The sequence below is a fragment of the Oncorhynchus mykiss genome, chromosome 17, assembly GCF_013265735.2.
Source record: "Oncorhynchus mykiss isolate Arlee chromosome 17, USDA_OmykA_1.1, whole genome shotgun sequence".
In the NCBI taxonomy this organism is placed as follows: domain Eukaryota; kingdom Metazoa; phylum Chordata; class Actinopteri; order Salmoniformes; family Salmonidae; genus Oncorhynchus; species Oncorhynchus mykiss.
The window spans coordinates 21,871,407-21,888,913 of NC_048581.1; the positions used below are offsets into that span (position 1 = coordinate 21,871,407).

At 44.1% G+C, this 17,507-nt stretch overlaps 1 protein-coding gene across 7 annotated transcripts; it reads left to right on the top strand.

Annotated features, from left to right (window-relative positions):
* Positions 1-3,931: 3,931 nt before the first annotated feature.
* LOC110493467 (gamma-hordein-3-like) lies at positions 3,932-5,816 on the top strand. Of its 7 annotated transcripts, XR_002469150.2 has the most exons (4): positions 3,932-4,025; positions 4,233-5,522; positions 5,604-5,641; positions 5,711-5,799. XR_002469150.2 is itself a non-coding variant. In XM_036949379.1 (3 exons), the coding sequence occupies exons 2-3, from the start codon at positions 4,424-4,426 to the stop codon at positions 5,090-5,092; spliced, it is 519 nt and encodes a 172-aa protein (XP_036805274.1). In that variant the 5' UTR covers positions 3,932-4,025; positions 4,233-4,423; the 3' UTR covers positions 5,093-5,797. The 7 variants fall into 7 exon arrangements, 3 of the variants coding, with proteins under 3 accessions (XP_036805274.1, XP_036805272.1, XP_036805273.1); XR_005036875.1 differs by lacking the exon at positions 5,604-5,641 and having other exon boundaries at positions 5,711-5,816; XR_005036873.1 differs by having other exon boundaries at positions 4,233-5,641.
* Positions 5,817-17,507: the final 11,691 nt, after the last annotated feature.

The following is a 17,507-nucleotide window of genomic DNA, read 5'->3' on the forward strand; positions in this document are numbered from 1 at the left end:
ATAGCAAGCTGTCCAGGCCAAGCTGTCCAGGCAGCAAAGCAGCCCCAAACCATGATGCTCCCTCCACCATACTTTACAGTTGGGATGAGGTTGGATGTTGGTGTGCTGTGCCTTTTTTTCTCCACACATAGTGTTGTGTGTTCCTTCCAAACAAATCAACTTTGGTTTGACTCCTGACTCCAATTAGCTTTTGGAAAAGTCAACAGCCTAGGGGTTCAAATACTTTTTTCAACCTACACTGTGAATGTTTAAATGACGTATTTATTATAGACATGAAAAATACAATAATTTGTGTGTTATTAGTTTAAGCACACTGTGTTTGTCTATTGATGTGACTAAGATGAAGATCAGAAAACATTGTATGACTAATTTATGCAGGAATTGAGGTAATTCCAAAGGGTTCACATACTTTTTCTTGCCACTGTAGTATTTGAACCCAGATCTGATTAAGTTACATACAGTTGAAGTTGGAAGTTTACATACACCTTAGCCAAATACATTTAAACTCAGTTTTCCACAATTCCTGACATTTAATCCTAGTAAAAAATCCCTGTTTCAGGTCAGTTAGGATCACCACTTTATTCTAAGAATGTGAAATGTCAGAATAATAGTAGAGAAAATGATTTATTTCAGCTTTTATTTCTTTCACCACATTCCCAGTGGGTCAGAAGTTTACATACACTCAATTAGTGTTTGGTAACATTGCCTTTAAATTGTTGAACTTGGGTCAAATGTTTCAGGTAGCCTTCCACAAGCTTCCCACAATAAGTTGGGTCAATTTTGGCCCATTCCTCCTGACAGAGCTGGTGTAACTGAGTCATGTTGTTCAGGCCTCCTTGCTTGCATGTGCTTTTTCAGTTCTGCCCACAAATTTTCTATAGGATTGAGGTCAGGGCTTTGATGGCCACTCCAATACCTTGTCTTTGTTGTCCTTAAGCCATTTTGCCACAACTTTGGAAGTATGCTTGGGGTCATTGTCCATTTGGAAGACCCATTTGTGACCAAGCTTTAACTTCCTGACTGATGTCTTGAGATGTTGCTTTAATATATCCACATAATTTTTTTTCCTCATCATGCCATCTATTTTGTGAAGTGCACCAGTCCCTCCTGCAGCAAAGCACCCCTACAACATGATGCTGCCACCCCTGTGCTTGACGGTTGGGATGGTGTTCTTCGGCTTGCAAGCATCCCCCTTTTTACTCTAAACATGACGATGGTCATTATGGCCAAACAGTTATATTTTTGTTTCATCAGACCAGAGGACATTTCTCCAAAAAGTATGATCTTTGTCCCCATGTGCAGTGGCAAACTGTAGTCTGGCTTTTTTTTAATGCTGGTTTTGGAGCAGTGGCTTCTTCCTTGCTGAGCGGCCTTTCAGGTTATGTCGATATAGAACTCGTTTTACTGTGGATATAGATACTTTTGTACCTGTTTCCTCCAGCATCTTCACAAGGTCTTTTGCTGTTGTTCTGGGATTGATTTGCACTTTTCGCACCAAAGTACGTTCATCTCTAGGAGACAGAACACGTCTCCTTCCTGAGCAGTAGGACAGCTGTGTGGTCCCATGGTGTTTATACTTGCGTACTATTGTTTGTACAGATGAACGTGGTACCTTCAGGTGTTTGGAAATTGCTCCGAAGGATGAACTAGACTTGTGGAGGTCTACAATTATTTTCTGAGGTCTTGGCTGATTTATTTAGATTTTTCCATAATGTAAAACTGAGTTTGAAGGTAGGCCTTGAAATACATCCACAGGTACACCTCCAATTGAATCAAATTATGTCAATTGGCCCATCAGCAGCTTCTAATGCCATGACATCATTTTCTGGAATTTTCCAAGCTGTTTAAAGGCAAAGTCAACTTAGTGTATGTAAACTTCTGACGCACTGGAATTGTGATGCAGTAAATTATAAGTGAAATAATCTGTCTGTAAACAATTGTTGGAAAAATTACTTGTGTCATGCACAAAGCAGATGTCCTAAATTTGTGGAGTGGTTGAAAAACGAGTTTTAATGACTTCCGACTTCCATGAAAGATCCAGTCACTGTAGGCCAGCCAACAGCAGTGGAAGAGGGGAGTTAGTGCAGATTTCTAGACATTAAGGGCCGTACAATAAAGTACAGAAGGATTGGAGCACTCGGGGTGAATATAAAAGACCAGAAAAAAGAACAGATTGTCTGCCTGCTGTGCTGAAAGAAACAGGTGAAGAAAACAACACACTCCAAAGGGAAAGAAAAGTTGAACGGTTGATCCAAATAAAGTCCTTGAAAAGTGGATGGGAAGTTTCAAGGCAAAGCCTTGGAATCAAGGATAATTAGTAGGGATGGAGTGCCAAGCGGAAACATCAGACGGAATAGGGAAACCACTATTTGGCAGATGTTGAGTTTGAAAGGGCTGGAGATATATGCATAGCTACAGTATCTAAACAGCTACCTTCGAGTGTCTGTGTTTGTGGATGTGTACTGCAATCAAAGATGAGACAACATTGGAACAAATGCAGCCATCCACAAAAGAGGGTAGATGATCAGAGGATGATGTGATGAGTTTCTTGTCTTGTGTTATATTTCATCCACATGAGGGAGACATTTTATAGAGATAGTGGGCACCTTCGAGCTGATCACTATTGTCAAGTCGGGGACAATTGTTGGTCACCTCTTTTCAAAGTGTGTTGCATTCTGGGGATTAAACATTTCTGACGTGGGTCTATATGTCGACTGCATGAACTTGACAAAAATCATGTGATCAAAGGTCATGAAGATTTGACACCAAGTTTCTGCAGTTGCTCTTCACCAACCTCTTCCTGCATCCATCACCTGTCATGTGGGGTCTCCATTGTCAACCAATCATTATTGTTTTTGTTTAACCCACGTGAACAAAAACATGACTGAAACAGGAACCAATTTGTGTAGCCTACAGTGCATAAATGATGTGATTGAGGCTCTCTCTCATTTATTGATTGTATAATGTAACATAAATTATTTCAGTTTGTGAGTGGGTGTTGGAGACATGTTTTTTTTTACATTATAAAGGAAACCTTTTATAAACAATGGCAACACTGCCATGGTGATCTGAGCCTTGCTGTTGGAAAATGACGTTAGTATCCGACTTTCGGTTGTAGCAGATACAGTCAGTTGCTTTAGCCTTACCACTCAAACGAGCCCTATTATATGTTTGCCTCTGAAAAATTAAAGACTCAGATCATCAAAAGCGTAACATGAGTGTTTAATTGGTGTCTGTCTGAATTCAGAATTTGTCCAAGATGTGGCACTATGTGCAACTGAAACATGTTAACGTATCTACTGTTGCTATGCTGAATGAAACACACGGTTTAAAAGAAGGCATGTGTAAAATAATGGTGCCTAACTGCTCATTGAGCCTCTAATCTTCAGATGAACCAAGTGAATTTTGTACAAGCAAGAATTTAAACCGATCAATGAAGTGCCAAGGCAAAATGATGGTGAGTAATTAGTGGCCTTAATTCAACAATCAAGTACAAACACCTCACCCTCTGTGTAATGAGTTTGAAGCGTGCTTTAGAGTAAGGGCTGTCAAACCTGTCAGGATCTCAATTAGAGAATCAACCACGTCTGAGTAAATATCTGCATTCCAAATCAACCTCTAGCCCCTACACCTACCACTTAGTTACTTATGGGCATTTGAAATGATCAGATAGGGTAAAGCAATATGTTAATTGTTTCACCTTGCCTTCTGATAGGCTGGATGCAATTGTTGCCATTATTGCTTATCCCTATTCAATCCTTTCTGATTCACATAAGTTTTTAGGCCAGTGTGTAGGATTTAGGGGTCAATTTGGAAATAGAAATTGAATGTAGCTCAGTGGCTGACAGCTGTCCTTAATTAGCCAAAGACATTAGAAGGGTCTTGGATTCCTTTAAAAGGAGCAACCAAAAGTCTGGAAAATATATTAAAAGGGATATTCTGGTAGGACGTATGCCTGCCATTAGTTCTGAATACTGGTGAGGTTTTGCGGGCAAAATGGCCGTGATGATTGGAATTGCTTTCAGGTATGTTTTGAAAAGTCTTGATTTAGTGTGTTTCCCTTGTCCTTCAGGTGTTACAGGTAGCTATGTTCATAACATACTTTTTTTAAGGGTTTCTTGACTTTGCCTGTTAATTGGAGGGATACCGTGTTCTACATCAGGTGAGTTAATTTCAAATAACAGCTACATAGTTATAACCTTGAAAGGCTGGAATTTGTTTTTTTTACCTAGGTGATTGGTCTCCTGCACTGGGTTCTAATGCAGCATTGCTCTATGCAGGATCACTTAGGTCTCTAGGATATGGCAATTATAAGTTTCCAACAGCTCAAATGCAAGTGCAATAGAAACATCCGGCCGCCATCCTGCGGAAGGAACTGGCTCCCATGTCCCAGCAACTTCAGCGAGTGTGGTAACCAGCTCAAATGCCCCAGAATCAACTAGCCACTGAACTTCAGAAGTGGAAGCAGCTGACTGCCATGAACCAGCAATTGTGGCATCCAGCTCCAATACCCCTGCAGCAGAAGCAACCGGCCGCAGAATCTCAGCAGCAGAGGAAACTAACACCTGTGCCCCAGCAAGTGTGGCATCCAGCTCACATGCAGCAGAAGGAACCGACTGCCGTGCCCCAGCAAGTGTGGCATCCTTCTCAAATGCCCCTGCAGCAGAAGCAACCGACCGCCGTTCCCCAGCAAGTGTGGCATTCAGCTCAATTTCCCCAGCAGAAGCAACTGGCCCCTACGCCTCTACTGCAGAAGGAACCAACCACCATAGCCCAGCAACCTCAGCAGGTGTTGCATCCAGCTCAAATGCTGCAGAAGGAACATGGCACTAATCCTAAACAAGTGTGGCATTCAGCTCAATTTCCCCAGCAGAAGCAACTGGCCCCCATGCCGCCACTGCAGAAGGAACCAACCACCATATTCCAGCAACTTAAGCAGGTGTGGACTCCAGCTCAAATGCCCAAGAAGCGACCAGCCACTGAACCTCAGCAGCAGAAGCAACCATCCACCATGCCCCAGCCAGCGTGGCATCCATCTCAAATGCCCCTGCAGCAGAAGCAACCGGCCACACTGAACCTCAGCAGGAACTGACCGCCATGCCCCAGCAAGTGTGGTATCGCGCTAAAATGCTCCAGCAGCAAAATCATCCGCCCGCCATGCCACAGAAGCAACAGGCCTCAATTCCCCAGCAGCCTCCGCTCGTGTGGCATCCAGCTCAAATGCCCCAGCAGCAACCGAACCCCATTTCTCAGCAATTATGGCATGTAGCCCAAATGCCCCAGCAGCAACTGGTCCCAATGTCTCAGCAGAAGCACTACGAAAGCACTGAAGATGGCGCCTCTCGTAGTTCTCAGTTCCAAATCCGTTCCAAATTGCACTACGAGAATGGAAAAACTGTCTTCTCCCAAACCCGCTACACTCCTAGGGAGGCTATGCCTATTGACAGTGGAAATGCTCCCAATGACAGTGTTGGCATATTTGAACCAAGCACATACCCACCACTAGTAAAGGATCCTACAAGGTAACATACAAATTTAAATTGGGTCTTAACTTTGCTCTCTGAATTTGAAGTCCTTTTTACGAACCATGTTTCTGCCAACAGGAAAATTTAATGGTGGATTCATCCTTTAGAAGCTGATGGTGAGACTTTTTTAATGTCAAATTGATGACATAAGTTTCTGTTGCTGACACTGTTCTAATTTCTTTCAGGTTTCAGTCATGCTTTTTTGACCAGGAAGGTTCCGGTGTTCTTGCTACTCTTGCATGACTGAATCAATAAACAATTTTACTTTCCAATATCTAGTGTCTTGTGCTTGCTGATTTCAAACAGATGGGGTGGGTTGCCGGTATAGTTGGCAGTAAAATAGAATGTGGGTCAGTCTTCAAATAGCTGGTTTTTACCTTCACTACTGGTTGTTTAAATTCTAAGTTCGGCTCTACATTAGTGTCAAGTGGTGAAATAATTTACCTTCCTCATGTTCATACTTTTGTATGTTGACACGCCTTCAAATGACTGGTTTCGGCATTTCAGCCACACCCATTGCTTACTCGTATAATTTTGAGCACACAGCCAGGCAATATCCATGTTCAAACATTGGCAGTAGAAGGGCCTTGATGAGTTTTGACTTTCAACGTGGCACAGTCATAGGATGACCCTTTTCCTAGTCAGTTTGGCATATTTCCACCCTGCTAAAGCATACCCGGTCAATTAAGTCCTGTTAATGTGATAGGCCACAATCTCACAACAGGGCTGTAGCAGTGTAGTCATGTGTCCTCAGTTGCAACACTTAGCGTTCCAAACTGCCTCCACGCATTGTCAGCACCAGAACTGTTCAGGATCTTCATGATGTGTTTCGATGAATGAACAGCTGCATACAAGCCTACACTGTGCAATTCCACTTGTCTGCTGTGGCATAAAGCTCGGTGATATTGGACTCCAGCGCAATATGTTTCAGAATGACAATGCCCCTGCACAACAAAAGGTCCTGCAAAGAGCCTTGACCTCAACCCTATCGAACACCTTTGGGATGAATTGCAACGGCGACTGCGAGCCAGGCCTAATCAATCCACATCAGTTTCTGACCTCAATGCTGTTGTGGCTGAATGAAAGCAAGTCCCCACAAACGTTCAAACATCTAGTGGAACGCCTTCCCAGAAGAGTGGAGGCTTTTATAGCTGTAATGTGGGGGAACCATGATAATGCCCATGATTTTGAAATGAGATGTTCAACAAGCTGGTGTCCACAACTTTGGTCATGTAGTGCACTTTAGATAAGTTTCTATTTTAGTTATAATTTTATCACAATGTTTTGATAATATAGAATTTTGCCTTTGCTACTATAGCCCACAGAAACACATTGAATAACACCTTTTTATAAATGGCAAAGTTTTGAAGTCTGTCCAATATCTAGGTGATGGCACATATTTAACCCTTTTATGTATCCCAATTTGCCACATAAGTCCGAATCCAGGTGGTGAGTAACATGGAAACAAGTTAACAAATCAAAATATATTTGGCATTCAAAGTAGCCACCCTTTGCCTTGACAGCTTTGCACACTCTTGGCATTCTCTCAACCAGCTTCGTGAGGTAGTCGCTTGGAATGCATTTCAATTAGAGAGGGTGACACAGCACATTTTTTTTATGCCAGTTCAAGTAGGCTTTCCACTTTATTTATTTAGCAAATGTGATAACACAATCACTCCGGACAGATAATTAAAAACTCATTATGTAAATCTTGCTGCAGCCTAGGCTACTCCTAAACAGAGATCTGACATGCTGTATGGGATGAAAACAATGATTTTTCAGTCTGATCATATAGGCTAATAATAGCAGCTGTGTGCAGCCCATGCGCCATGTCCATCTGGTCAGGGTAAACAAATTGGTAATGTTATGTATTTATAGTCCATTTGTGTCCAAATGTGATTAAATTTGGTTTACATTCTAACTTGGGCTGGCCAGGCTGCCTATACGTTTTCAATCCAAAATTAGTAACTGGAATTAATCAATCATAATAGTGATGACAGATGTGAGAATGTTTTATTAGGCTTACCGTTGCCTAGCTCTGCATGACGCAAACAAGGCTGGCCCTCCCATTAGGCAAGATTACACAGTCTTTTTGGCAATTGGCTGCCACCCTCCGGTGCCCCGGATCAGCTTCTAAACCGCCTGCAGGCATGGGGACCAGCTCATAGCTATTGCTGCAGTTCCCGCCCCCACCCTTTTTTCTCTTCTTCCGAAGTTCACTCTTACTATCTTTGGTAGCTATGGTGATGTGTGTTTTTTATGGGATTATCCAACTGTGAAACAATAATGAATCTGCCTATTTAATTGTTTTTTTTGTTTGTGTGACTAAGGCGGTTGGTGATTAAGGCAGTAGCCTAACCTATCCTGTTAACGTTAGCTAGCTCATACTAGTAGATATCATCAGCTAAAAGTAAGCTACAGAGATTTGAAACAAATTTGCTACCATGTCTAAGAGACAAAAATGAAAGAAGCGAATAAAAAAAATGAATGAGAAAAGAGGCACAATCTTTAAACCAAAGAAATTTGCTGCTGAAATTGATCGGCGTGCAGCAATGTCCATCAGCCGGTGTAGAGAACGACAAGCCTCCAGGGACAGGCGTTCATTCGCTGAGACGGACGAGCCCCTGTTCGTTCGCTGGTTGTAGCAGTGAGGAGGACGAGCCGGAGGAGCTATCCACTTCCACCAATGATGAGAGCTCACTGGGTGAACAAGAACGGGTGGCCACACCAGGCCTAGCCACACCTCCAAACAATGCTGGCGGAGACCCTACTATCTTGGACCCTGACTCAGATTCGTCGCACCCCATCCCAGATCAGTGGTGCTGTTGCTAAATCTGACTCCCAGACAAAAAACATAAAAGATCCCTGTGATTGGCCATAATACACTGCTCAAAAAAATAAAGGGAACACTTAAACAACACAATGTAACTCCAAGTCAATCACACTTCTGTGAAATCAAACAGTCCACTTAGGAAGCAAAACTGATTGACAAATTTCACATGCTGTTGTGCAAATGGAATAGACAACAGGTGGAAATTATAGGAAATTAGCAAGACACCCCCAATCAAATCAATTCAAATTTATTTATATAGCCCTTCGTACATCAGCTGATATCTCAAAGTGCTGTACAGAAACCCAGCCTAAAACCCCAAACAGCAAGCAATGCAGGTGTAGAAACACGGTGGCTAGGAAAAACTCCCTAGAAAGGCCAAAACCTAGGAAGAAACCTAGAGAGGAACCAGGCTATGTGGGGTGGCCAATCCTCTTCTGGCTGTGCCGGGTGGAGATTATAACAGAACATGGCCAAGATGTTCAAATGTTCATAAATGACCAGCATGGTCGAATAATAATAAGGCAGAACAGTTGAAACTGGAGCAGCAGCACAGCCAGGTGGACTGGGGACAGCAAGGAGTCATCATGTCAGGTAGTCCTGGGGCATGGTCCTAGGGCTCAGGTCCTCCGAGAGAGAGAAAGAGAGAATTAGAGAGAGCACACAAATTCACACATGACACCGAATAGGACAGGAGAAGTACTCCAGATATAACAAACTGACCCTAGCCCCCCGACACAAACTACTGCAGCATAAATACTGGAGGCTGAGACAGGAGGGGTCAGGAGACACTGTGGCCCCATCCGAGGACACCCCCGGACAGGGCCAAACAGGAAGGATATAACCCCACCCACTTTGCCAAAGCACAGCCCCCACACCACTAGAGGGATATCTTCAACCACCAACTTACCATCCTGAGACATGGCTGAGTATAGCCCACAAAGATCTCCGCCACGGCACAACCCAAGGGAGGGGGGGGGGGGGGGGGCGCCAACCCAGACAGGATGACCACATCAGTGAATCAACCCACTCAGGTGACGCACCCCCTCCAGGGACGGTATGAGAGAGCCCCGGTAAGCCAGTGACTCTGCCCCTGTAATAGGGTTAGAGAATCCCAGTGGAAAGAGGGGAACCGGCCAGGCAGAGACAGCAAGGGCGGTTCGTTGCTCCAGAGCCTTTCCGTTCACCTTCCCACTCCTGGGCCAGACTACACTCAATCATATGACCCACTGAAGAGATGAGTCTTCAGTAAGGACTTAAAGGTTGAGACAGAGTTTGCGTCTCTGACATGGGTAGGCAGACCGTTCCATAAAAATGGAGCTCTATAGGAGAAAGCCCTGCCTCCAGCTGTTTGCTTAGAAATTCTAGGGACAATTAGGAGGCCTGCGTCTTGTGACCGCAGCGTACGTGTAGGTATGTACGGCAGGACCAAATCAGAGAGATAGGTAGGAGCAAGCCCATGTAATGCTTTGTAGGTTAGCAGTAAAACCTTGAAATCAGCCCTTGCTTTGACAGGAAGCCAGTGTAGGGAGGCTAGCACTGGAGTAATATGATCACATTTTTTGGTTCTAGTCAGGATTCTAGCAGCCGTATTTAGCACTAACTGAAGTTTATTTAGTGCTTTATCTGGGTAGCCGGAAAGTAGAGCATTGCAGTAGTCTAACCTAGAAGTGACAAAAGCATGGTTTAATTTTGCTGCATCATTTTTGGACAGAAAGTTTCTGATTTTTGCAATGTTACGTAGATGGAAAAAAGCGGTCCTTGAAATGGTCTTGATATGTTCTTCCAAAGAGAGATCAGGGTCCAGAGTAACGCCGAGGTCCTTCACAGTTTTATTTGAGACGACTGTACAACCATTAAGATTAATTGTGAGATTCAACAGAAGATCTCTTTGTTTCTTGGGACCTAGAACAAGCATCTCTGTTTTGACCGAGTTTAAAAGTAGAAAGTTTGCAGCCATCCACTTCCTTATGTCTGAAACACATGCCAATTTTGGGGCTTCACCATGTTTCATTGAAATGTACAGCTGTGTGTCATCCGCATAGCAGTGAAAGTTAACATTATGTTTTCAAATGACATCCCCAAGAGGTAAAATATATAGTTAAAACAATAGTGGACCCAAAACGGAACCTTGAGGAACACCGAAATTTACAGTTGATTTGTCAGAGGACAAACCATTCACAGAGACAAACTGATATCTTTCCGACAGATTAGATCTAAACCAGGCCAGAACCACCCCAATAAAGGAGTGGTTCTGCAGGTGGTGACCACAGACCACTTCTCAGTTCCTATGCTTCCTGGCTGATGTTTTGGTCACTTTTGAATGCTGGCGGTGCTTTCACTCTAGTGGTAGCATGAGACGGAGTCTACAACCCCCACAAGTGGCTCAGGTAGTGCAGCTAATCCAGGATGGCACATCAATGCGAGCTGTGGCAAGAAGGTTTGCTGTGTCTGTCAGCGTAGTGTCCAGAGCATGGAGGCGCTACCAGGAGACAGGCCAGTACATCAGGAGACGGCCGTAGGAGGGCAACAACCCAGCAGCAGGACCGCTACCTCCGCCTTTGTGCAAGGAGGAGCAGGAGGAGCACTGCCAGAGCCCTGCAAAATTACCTCCAGCAGGCCAAAAATGTGCAGGTGTCTGCTCAAATGGTCAGAAACAGACTACATGAGGGTGGTATGAGGGCCCGACGTCCACAGGTGGGGGTTGTGCTTACAGCCCAACATCGGCATTTGCCAAAGTACACCAAGATTGGCAAATTCGCCACTGGCACCCTGTGCTCTTCACAGATGAAAGCAGATTCACACTGAGCACGTGACAGACGTGACAGAGTCTGGAGACGCCGTGGAGAACGTTCTGCTGCCTGCAACATCCTCCAGCATGACCGGTTTTGCGGTGGGTCAGTCATGGTGTGGGGTGGCATTTCTTTGGGGGGCCGCACAGCCCTCCATGTGCTCGCCAGAGGTAGCCTGCCTGCCATTAGGTACCGAGATGAGATCCTCAAACCTCTTGTGAGACCATATGTTGGTGCGGTTGGCCCTGGGTTCCTCCTAATGCAAGACAATGCTAGACCTCATGTGGCTGGAGTGTGTCAGCAGTTCCTGCAAGAGGAAGGCATTGATGCTATGGACTGGCCCGCCCGTTCCCCAGACCTGAATCCAATTGAGCACATCTGGGACATCATGTCTCGCTCCATCCACCAACACACCACAGACTGTCCAGGAGTTGGCGGATGCTTTATTCCAGGTCTGGGAGGAGATCCCTCAGGAGACCATCCGCCACCTCATCAGGAGCATGCCCAGGCGTTGTAGGGAGGTCATACAGGCACGTGGAGGCCACACACACTACTGAGCCTCATTTTGACTTGTTTTAAGGACATTACATCAAAGTTGGGTCAGCCTGTAGTGTGGTTTTCCACTTTAATTTTGAGTGTGACTCCAAATCCAGACCTCCATGGGTTGATACATTTGATTTACATTGATAATTTGTGTGTGATTTTGTTGTCAGCACATTCAACTATGTAAAGAAAAAAGTATTTAATAAGAATATTTCATTCATTCAGATCTAGGATGTGTTATTTTAGTGTTCCCTTTATTTTTTGAGCAGTGTATATGAATGGATCTTTACGGGATATGTTAGTGCAGGCAGGGCCACATCAGGATAAGGAGGGGAATTTCCCAAGAGATGAGGGGCAACGAAAATGTTCGGTGGCCCACTACAATAGGTGGATGGCGAACGGGGAGCGAGTGGAGAGACCATGGCAAAATGATGCAGCCTTCTGTTTTTGCTTCACACTCGTGCAAATCTGCGCTGGTCAGGGATGGAACCAAGGACTGGAACAATCTGTGCCTCCGCCTCAGCTCGCATGAGAAGTTGCATGACCACCTAGATAGTTTCCAGAGGTGGAAGGAGCTGGAGATCAGGCTGCTGTACAAGCAAACTATCGATGCCCAAGGCCAACGGGCTATTGACGGAAAGACTCCCAACTGGGCAGCAGCTGCTACAGAGGCTTATAGCCCTGATACGCTTAAAGGCCACCCAGAATATTGCACTACGTGGGACCCCCGACTGGCTGAACAAGCCAAATAATGGGAACATTCTGAAGTTTGTGGTGATGCTGGGTATCTTTGATGGAATCATGAAGAAGCATGTGAGGAGAATACAGTCCAAGGAAACACATGTGAACTACCTTGGTAAAATAATCCAGAACGGAATCGTTGACATGCTGGCACAAGAGTTTCAGCAGGCAGTGTGCAGTGAGCTAAAAGCAGCCAAATATGTTTCTATAATTTTGGACTGCACACCAGACAAGAGCAAAACGGATCAGATGACTACAGTGGTGCATTTTGTTTCAACCGAGGAGGATGGGTCAGTGCGCACGAGAGAGCACTTCCTGGAGTTTAGTGAACTGCTTGACTCAACGGGGTGGGCATGACCGAGTTGCTCATCTCAAAACTACAGAAACATGGCATCGCCATCATGGACATGAGAGGGCAGGGGTATGACAACGGGGCAAATATGTGGGGGAGGCACAGGGGAGTTCAAAAAAGAGTGCATGATATCAATACAAGGGCATTTTTTTGTGCCATGGAGCACTCACTCACTGAATCTGGTTCTCTCTGATGCATTATTGTGTTTCTTGTAGGCAGCTGAGTTTTTTTTAACACCATCCAAGAGGATTTAGACATTTTTATCTGGAGCTACACACAGCTGGGACGTGCTGTGAAACCCCTCAGCACCATGAGATGGGAGAGCCGGGTGGAGGCTGTGAAACCTGTGCAATACCAACTCGGGGAGAATTATGATGCCCTGTGCTAAAACAAGGTTGGAGGCAAACAGCATTGCTGCCAAGATGAACAGATTTGGCTTCATGTGCGCAGTGGTCATTTGGTATGACACATTGTTCAAAGTGAAAATCACCAGAAAGAGTTTGCAGGTGGTGAGTTTGAACCTTTCACAAACAGTGGCTCAACTGAACTCAACCAGGGTATTCCTCCAAGACTACCACTCCGATGCAGCTTTCACTGGCGCATTAGCAAACGCAAATGAGTTAGCAGAGGAGATATGTATTGTGCCCTGTTTCCGAGTGCAGCCCATTGTCCGTCCCAGGAAGAAGAGGAGTCTGTTTGGCTACGAGGGAGAGGATGAGCCTGTGACTGACCCTCAGCAGAAATCCTAAGTACATTTCTTTAATCAGTTTCTTGATTCTGCTATTCAGTCCGTCAACGAGGGCCCTACGCAGCTCGAAGAGCAAAGCAGTGTTTTCAGCTTCAAGTACAACACCCCACCGTCAAGGACATGGACACTGTCGTGCTTACCGGAGACTGCGCAACACTCGAGAGGGCCCTTACGTACAGGGATTCCAGGGACATCGACACAAAAGAGCTGTGTAATGAGCTCAAAGTCTTGAACTGGAGACCGGTCAGTGAGGCAAAACCACTTGACGCACTGGAGTATCCAGACACCAAATGGCAGACACCAAATGGCCTCCTTGTATCTCAATGCCTATGTTGCCCTGAGAGTTCTTCACACTCCCTGTGAGAGTGGCAAGGGGAGAGCACACATTCTCCAAGCTCAAACGACCTGAGCTCTACTATGAATCAAGAGACTCAATGGACTCGCCACCATATCAATTGAACATGAATTGTCTTACAAAATCAACCTCCAACAAGCAGTGCATGCGTTTGCTTCCAGGACGGCCATGTAAGTCAACTTGTCTTTGAATGAAGGGAAGCGTTGATCATACACTCGTATTCATTCTATCACTGAGTAATTTATTAAGATTCATTATTTATCGCCTCTTTACTTAGTATTTTTATTTATTTAAATAGACTACATCCTAATCTCTCTCTCTGTCTCTCTGTCTCTCTCTCTCTTCCTCTGTCGGCGCTCTTTCTCACACTCACTCTCTCGATTTGATTTCAGGACCATAGACAGCTAGAAAGAAAACGTCGCTGACTGCAATGCAGCTCAACAGCAGAGGGAAGAGGCCACTCTATGCGGGCCACGAAATAAAGAAATGCTGAAACTGATGTTGGACAATCAAATTCAATATGGAAATAAATACATTTGTTAAGGCTGGGTCATTAACATAAAGCTTATTTTACACTGCTCCAACGAAACGAGGCACTTGCTTCCAAAGCTCAAATGATCTCACTCTTTTTTTACAGTTCTACAGGAATATTAAATGATATGTTAAATAAAAGTGTTATTTTTATTGTGTTGTGGCATGTGTGATAACAGGTGACATATTTTTTTGTAAGTATCTCGGTTTCCTCATATAGGCAGTTGGCTGCATCGTGATTGCAACATTGTAACTTTCCAGTAAGGGCCCTCCTATATGTGCACAGGAGCACCAATCCTCTAATTACATATATAACTGGAGCCTATTTCTTCCTATTAAAAAAAAAATAAGTGGTGAGCCTACCTTATGCTATCCATAGATGTCGGTATAGCCAAATCCTCTAATACTGTCGCAAGTACTCCTTAAATACCTCCGTGAAGGGTTTGGTGTGTTTGGTTAAAACCAGGGCTCGAATTGAGTGAGGGTATCCCATACCCTTTGTTAAAGAAAAGGGTATCTACTGTTTGATTTAAATGTAGAAAAAAATACATACAAGGAGTCCAGATTATATAAGGCGTTTACATTTTTACATAAAAGATGACCATCGAATGAATATACGATTTCATCCCATGTCATGAGTCTTTGGCCAAATAGACAGTCGACTACAGCAGGCAAATGTGTCGAGTTGTGTCAATGTTTGTGAATGAGTTCCAGGTGACACATTATAATAGCTAAGCTTCCCTGCCAGAGCCTTGCCGGCTTCATTGTTGGAACTTAAACGGATCCATTTAAGGTCTGGGTTCTCATACTATGCAGTTTGATGATTTTACCTACAATACTTGGTTTAGAAAAATGTATATGTTCTTAGACCATCTGTTGTCTGTTCGGGAATGTCTTTGTTAATTGATAGGTTTAACCATTCCAGGCATTGTCAAAGTCAAGTACACTGAATCCATTTTTTAAGACCCTGTGGTACGATAAATGGACTTGCAGGAGGAATGAGCTATAGGTTAAAAATCTATAAATTTAAGCAAGAAATATCAGGTTTTTGCATGGGCTGCATCTTAATCCACTTTATCCGCCTGCCCATGTCGCCCTTCCGCATCTGGTGTACGGGGCCGAGCTACAGCTGAGTTTGTCAGCCCATGTGACATAACTGAAATCCATCTCACGAAAGCGTCTGTGGCGTCTGAACGGTTTGGCCTACAAACTATTATGACCACTATGGAAAGGGGAGACTCACAAACATGGTTCCGTTTTGCTCTACGACCCCAACAAGTTTCACATACTAATCTGAAGGTAACCCATACAAACTAATGGAAGTATGGAGGTAGTTGTGCCAACATCCATAAAGGGTTAAATATGTGCCATCACCTAGATATTGGACAGACTTCAAAACTTTGCCATTTATAAAAAAGGTATTATTCAATGTGTTTCTGTGGGCTATAGTAGCAAAGGCAAAATTATATATTTTATCAAAACATTGCGATAAAATGTTGATACATAAAGTGTCCCAAAAATGCATACAGCTAATTGATCATGGTATGAACATTTAAAACAATTCCTTATGTTAGCTTAGTACTCTCCCTAAGGCTCAGACTGAAGTTGAAGAATACGTCTGGATTGTCAACCTTGTGTACAATGCATGCCTGCATAACTACATCTACATCCCCCCCATTGCAGCTATAAAAGCCTCCACTCGATGTTTGAACATTGCTGCGGGGACTTCCTTCCATTCAGCCGCAACAGTGTTAAAAAGGTCAGAAACTGATGTTGGTTGATTAGGCCTAGCTCGCAGTCGGCGTTCCAATTCATCCCAAAGGTGTTCGATAGGGTTGAGGTCAAGGCTCTTTGCAGGCCCATCAAATTCTTCCACACTAATCACACACTGTTCCTGTATGGACCTTGCGTTGTGCACAGGGGAATTGTCATGCTGAAACGGCAAAGGGCCTTCCCCCAAACTGTTGCCACAGTTGCAACCACAGAATTGTCTAGAATGTTACTGTACGCTGTAGCGTTAAGATTTCCTTTCACTGGAACAAAGCGGTCTTGCCCAAGCCAACAAAAACAGCACCAGACCATTATTCCTCCACCAAACTTTAGTTGGCACTATGCAGTCGGGCAGGTAGCGTTCTCCTGTCATACGCAAAACCCAGATTCATCCTGCCAGATGGAGTGATCAGTCTCTCCAGAGAACTCACTTCCATTGTGCTAGAGTCCAATGGCAGCGAGCTTTACACCAAGTGTTGTAACCGAGGACAGACGATTATGCAGTACAGCATTGTTCTGAGAGTTTGTGTGGCCTATCACATTAACTTATTTGACCGGGGTAACATTTGACAAACTGACTTGGAAGTGTCATCCTATGACTGTGCCACGTTGAAAGTCACTGAGCTCTTCAGTAAGGCTGCATGCATGGCTGTGTGCTCGATTTTATACGCCGGTGAGGACAAAAATAGCCGAATCCAGTCATTTGAAAGGGTGTCAATATACACAAAATATGACCATGAGGAAGGTCTGACATTTCGCGACTTGACAACACTAATGTAGAGCCAATCTTTGAATAACCGGTAGCAAATGTAAACCCCAGATATTTGAAAACTGAGCCACATTCTCTTTTACTACAAACTGCACTGACAACCCACATTATCTGTTTGAAATCAGCAAGCACAGTGGGCACAGGAGAACACTCAGTATTTCAATGACACATTTTTTATGATTCAATCATGCAAGAGTAGCAAGAGCACCGGCAACTTCCTGGTCAAAACAACAGCATGACTAAAACCTGAAAGAAATGTAAAAAGTATCAGCAACAAAATCTTATTTCATCAATTTGACATTAAAAGTCTCAACATCAGCTTCTGAAGGATGAGTCCAACATTAGATTCTTCTGTTGGCTGAAACATGGTTAGTTAAAAGGACTTCAAATTCAGAAAGCAAAGTGAAGATCAGATTAAAGTTGTACGATAACTTGTAGGATCCTTTACTAGTGGTGAGTATGTGCTTGGTTCAAATAGGCCAACACTGTCATTGGGAGCTTTTCCACTCTTAACAGACAATGTTCCCAGGAGTGTAGCGGGTTTGGGAGAA

Coding starts and splice junctions, on each gene's coding strand:
- LOC110493467 (XM_036949377.1), top strand. CDS start 4,424: ATGCCCCAGAATCAACTAGCCACTGAACTTCAGAAGTGGAAGCAGCTG.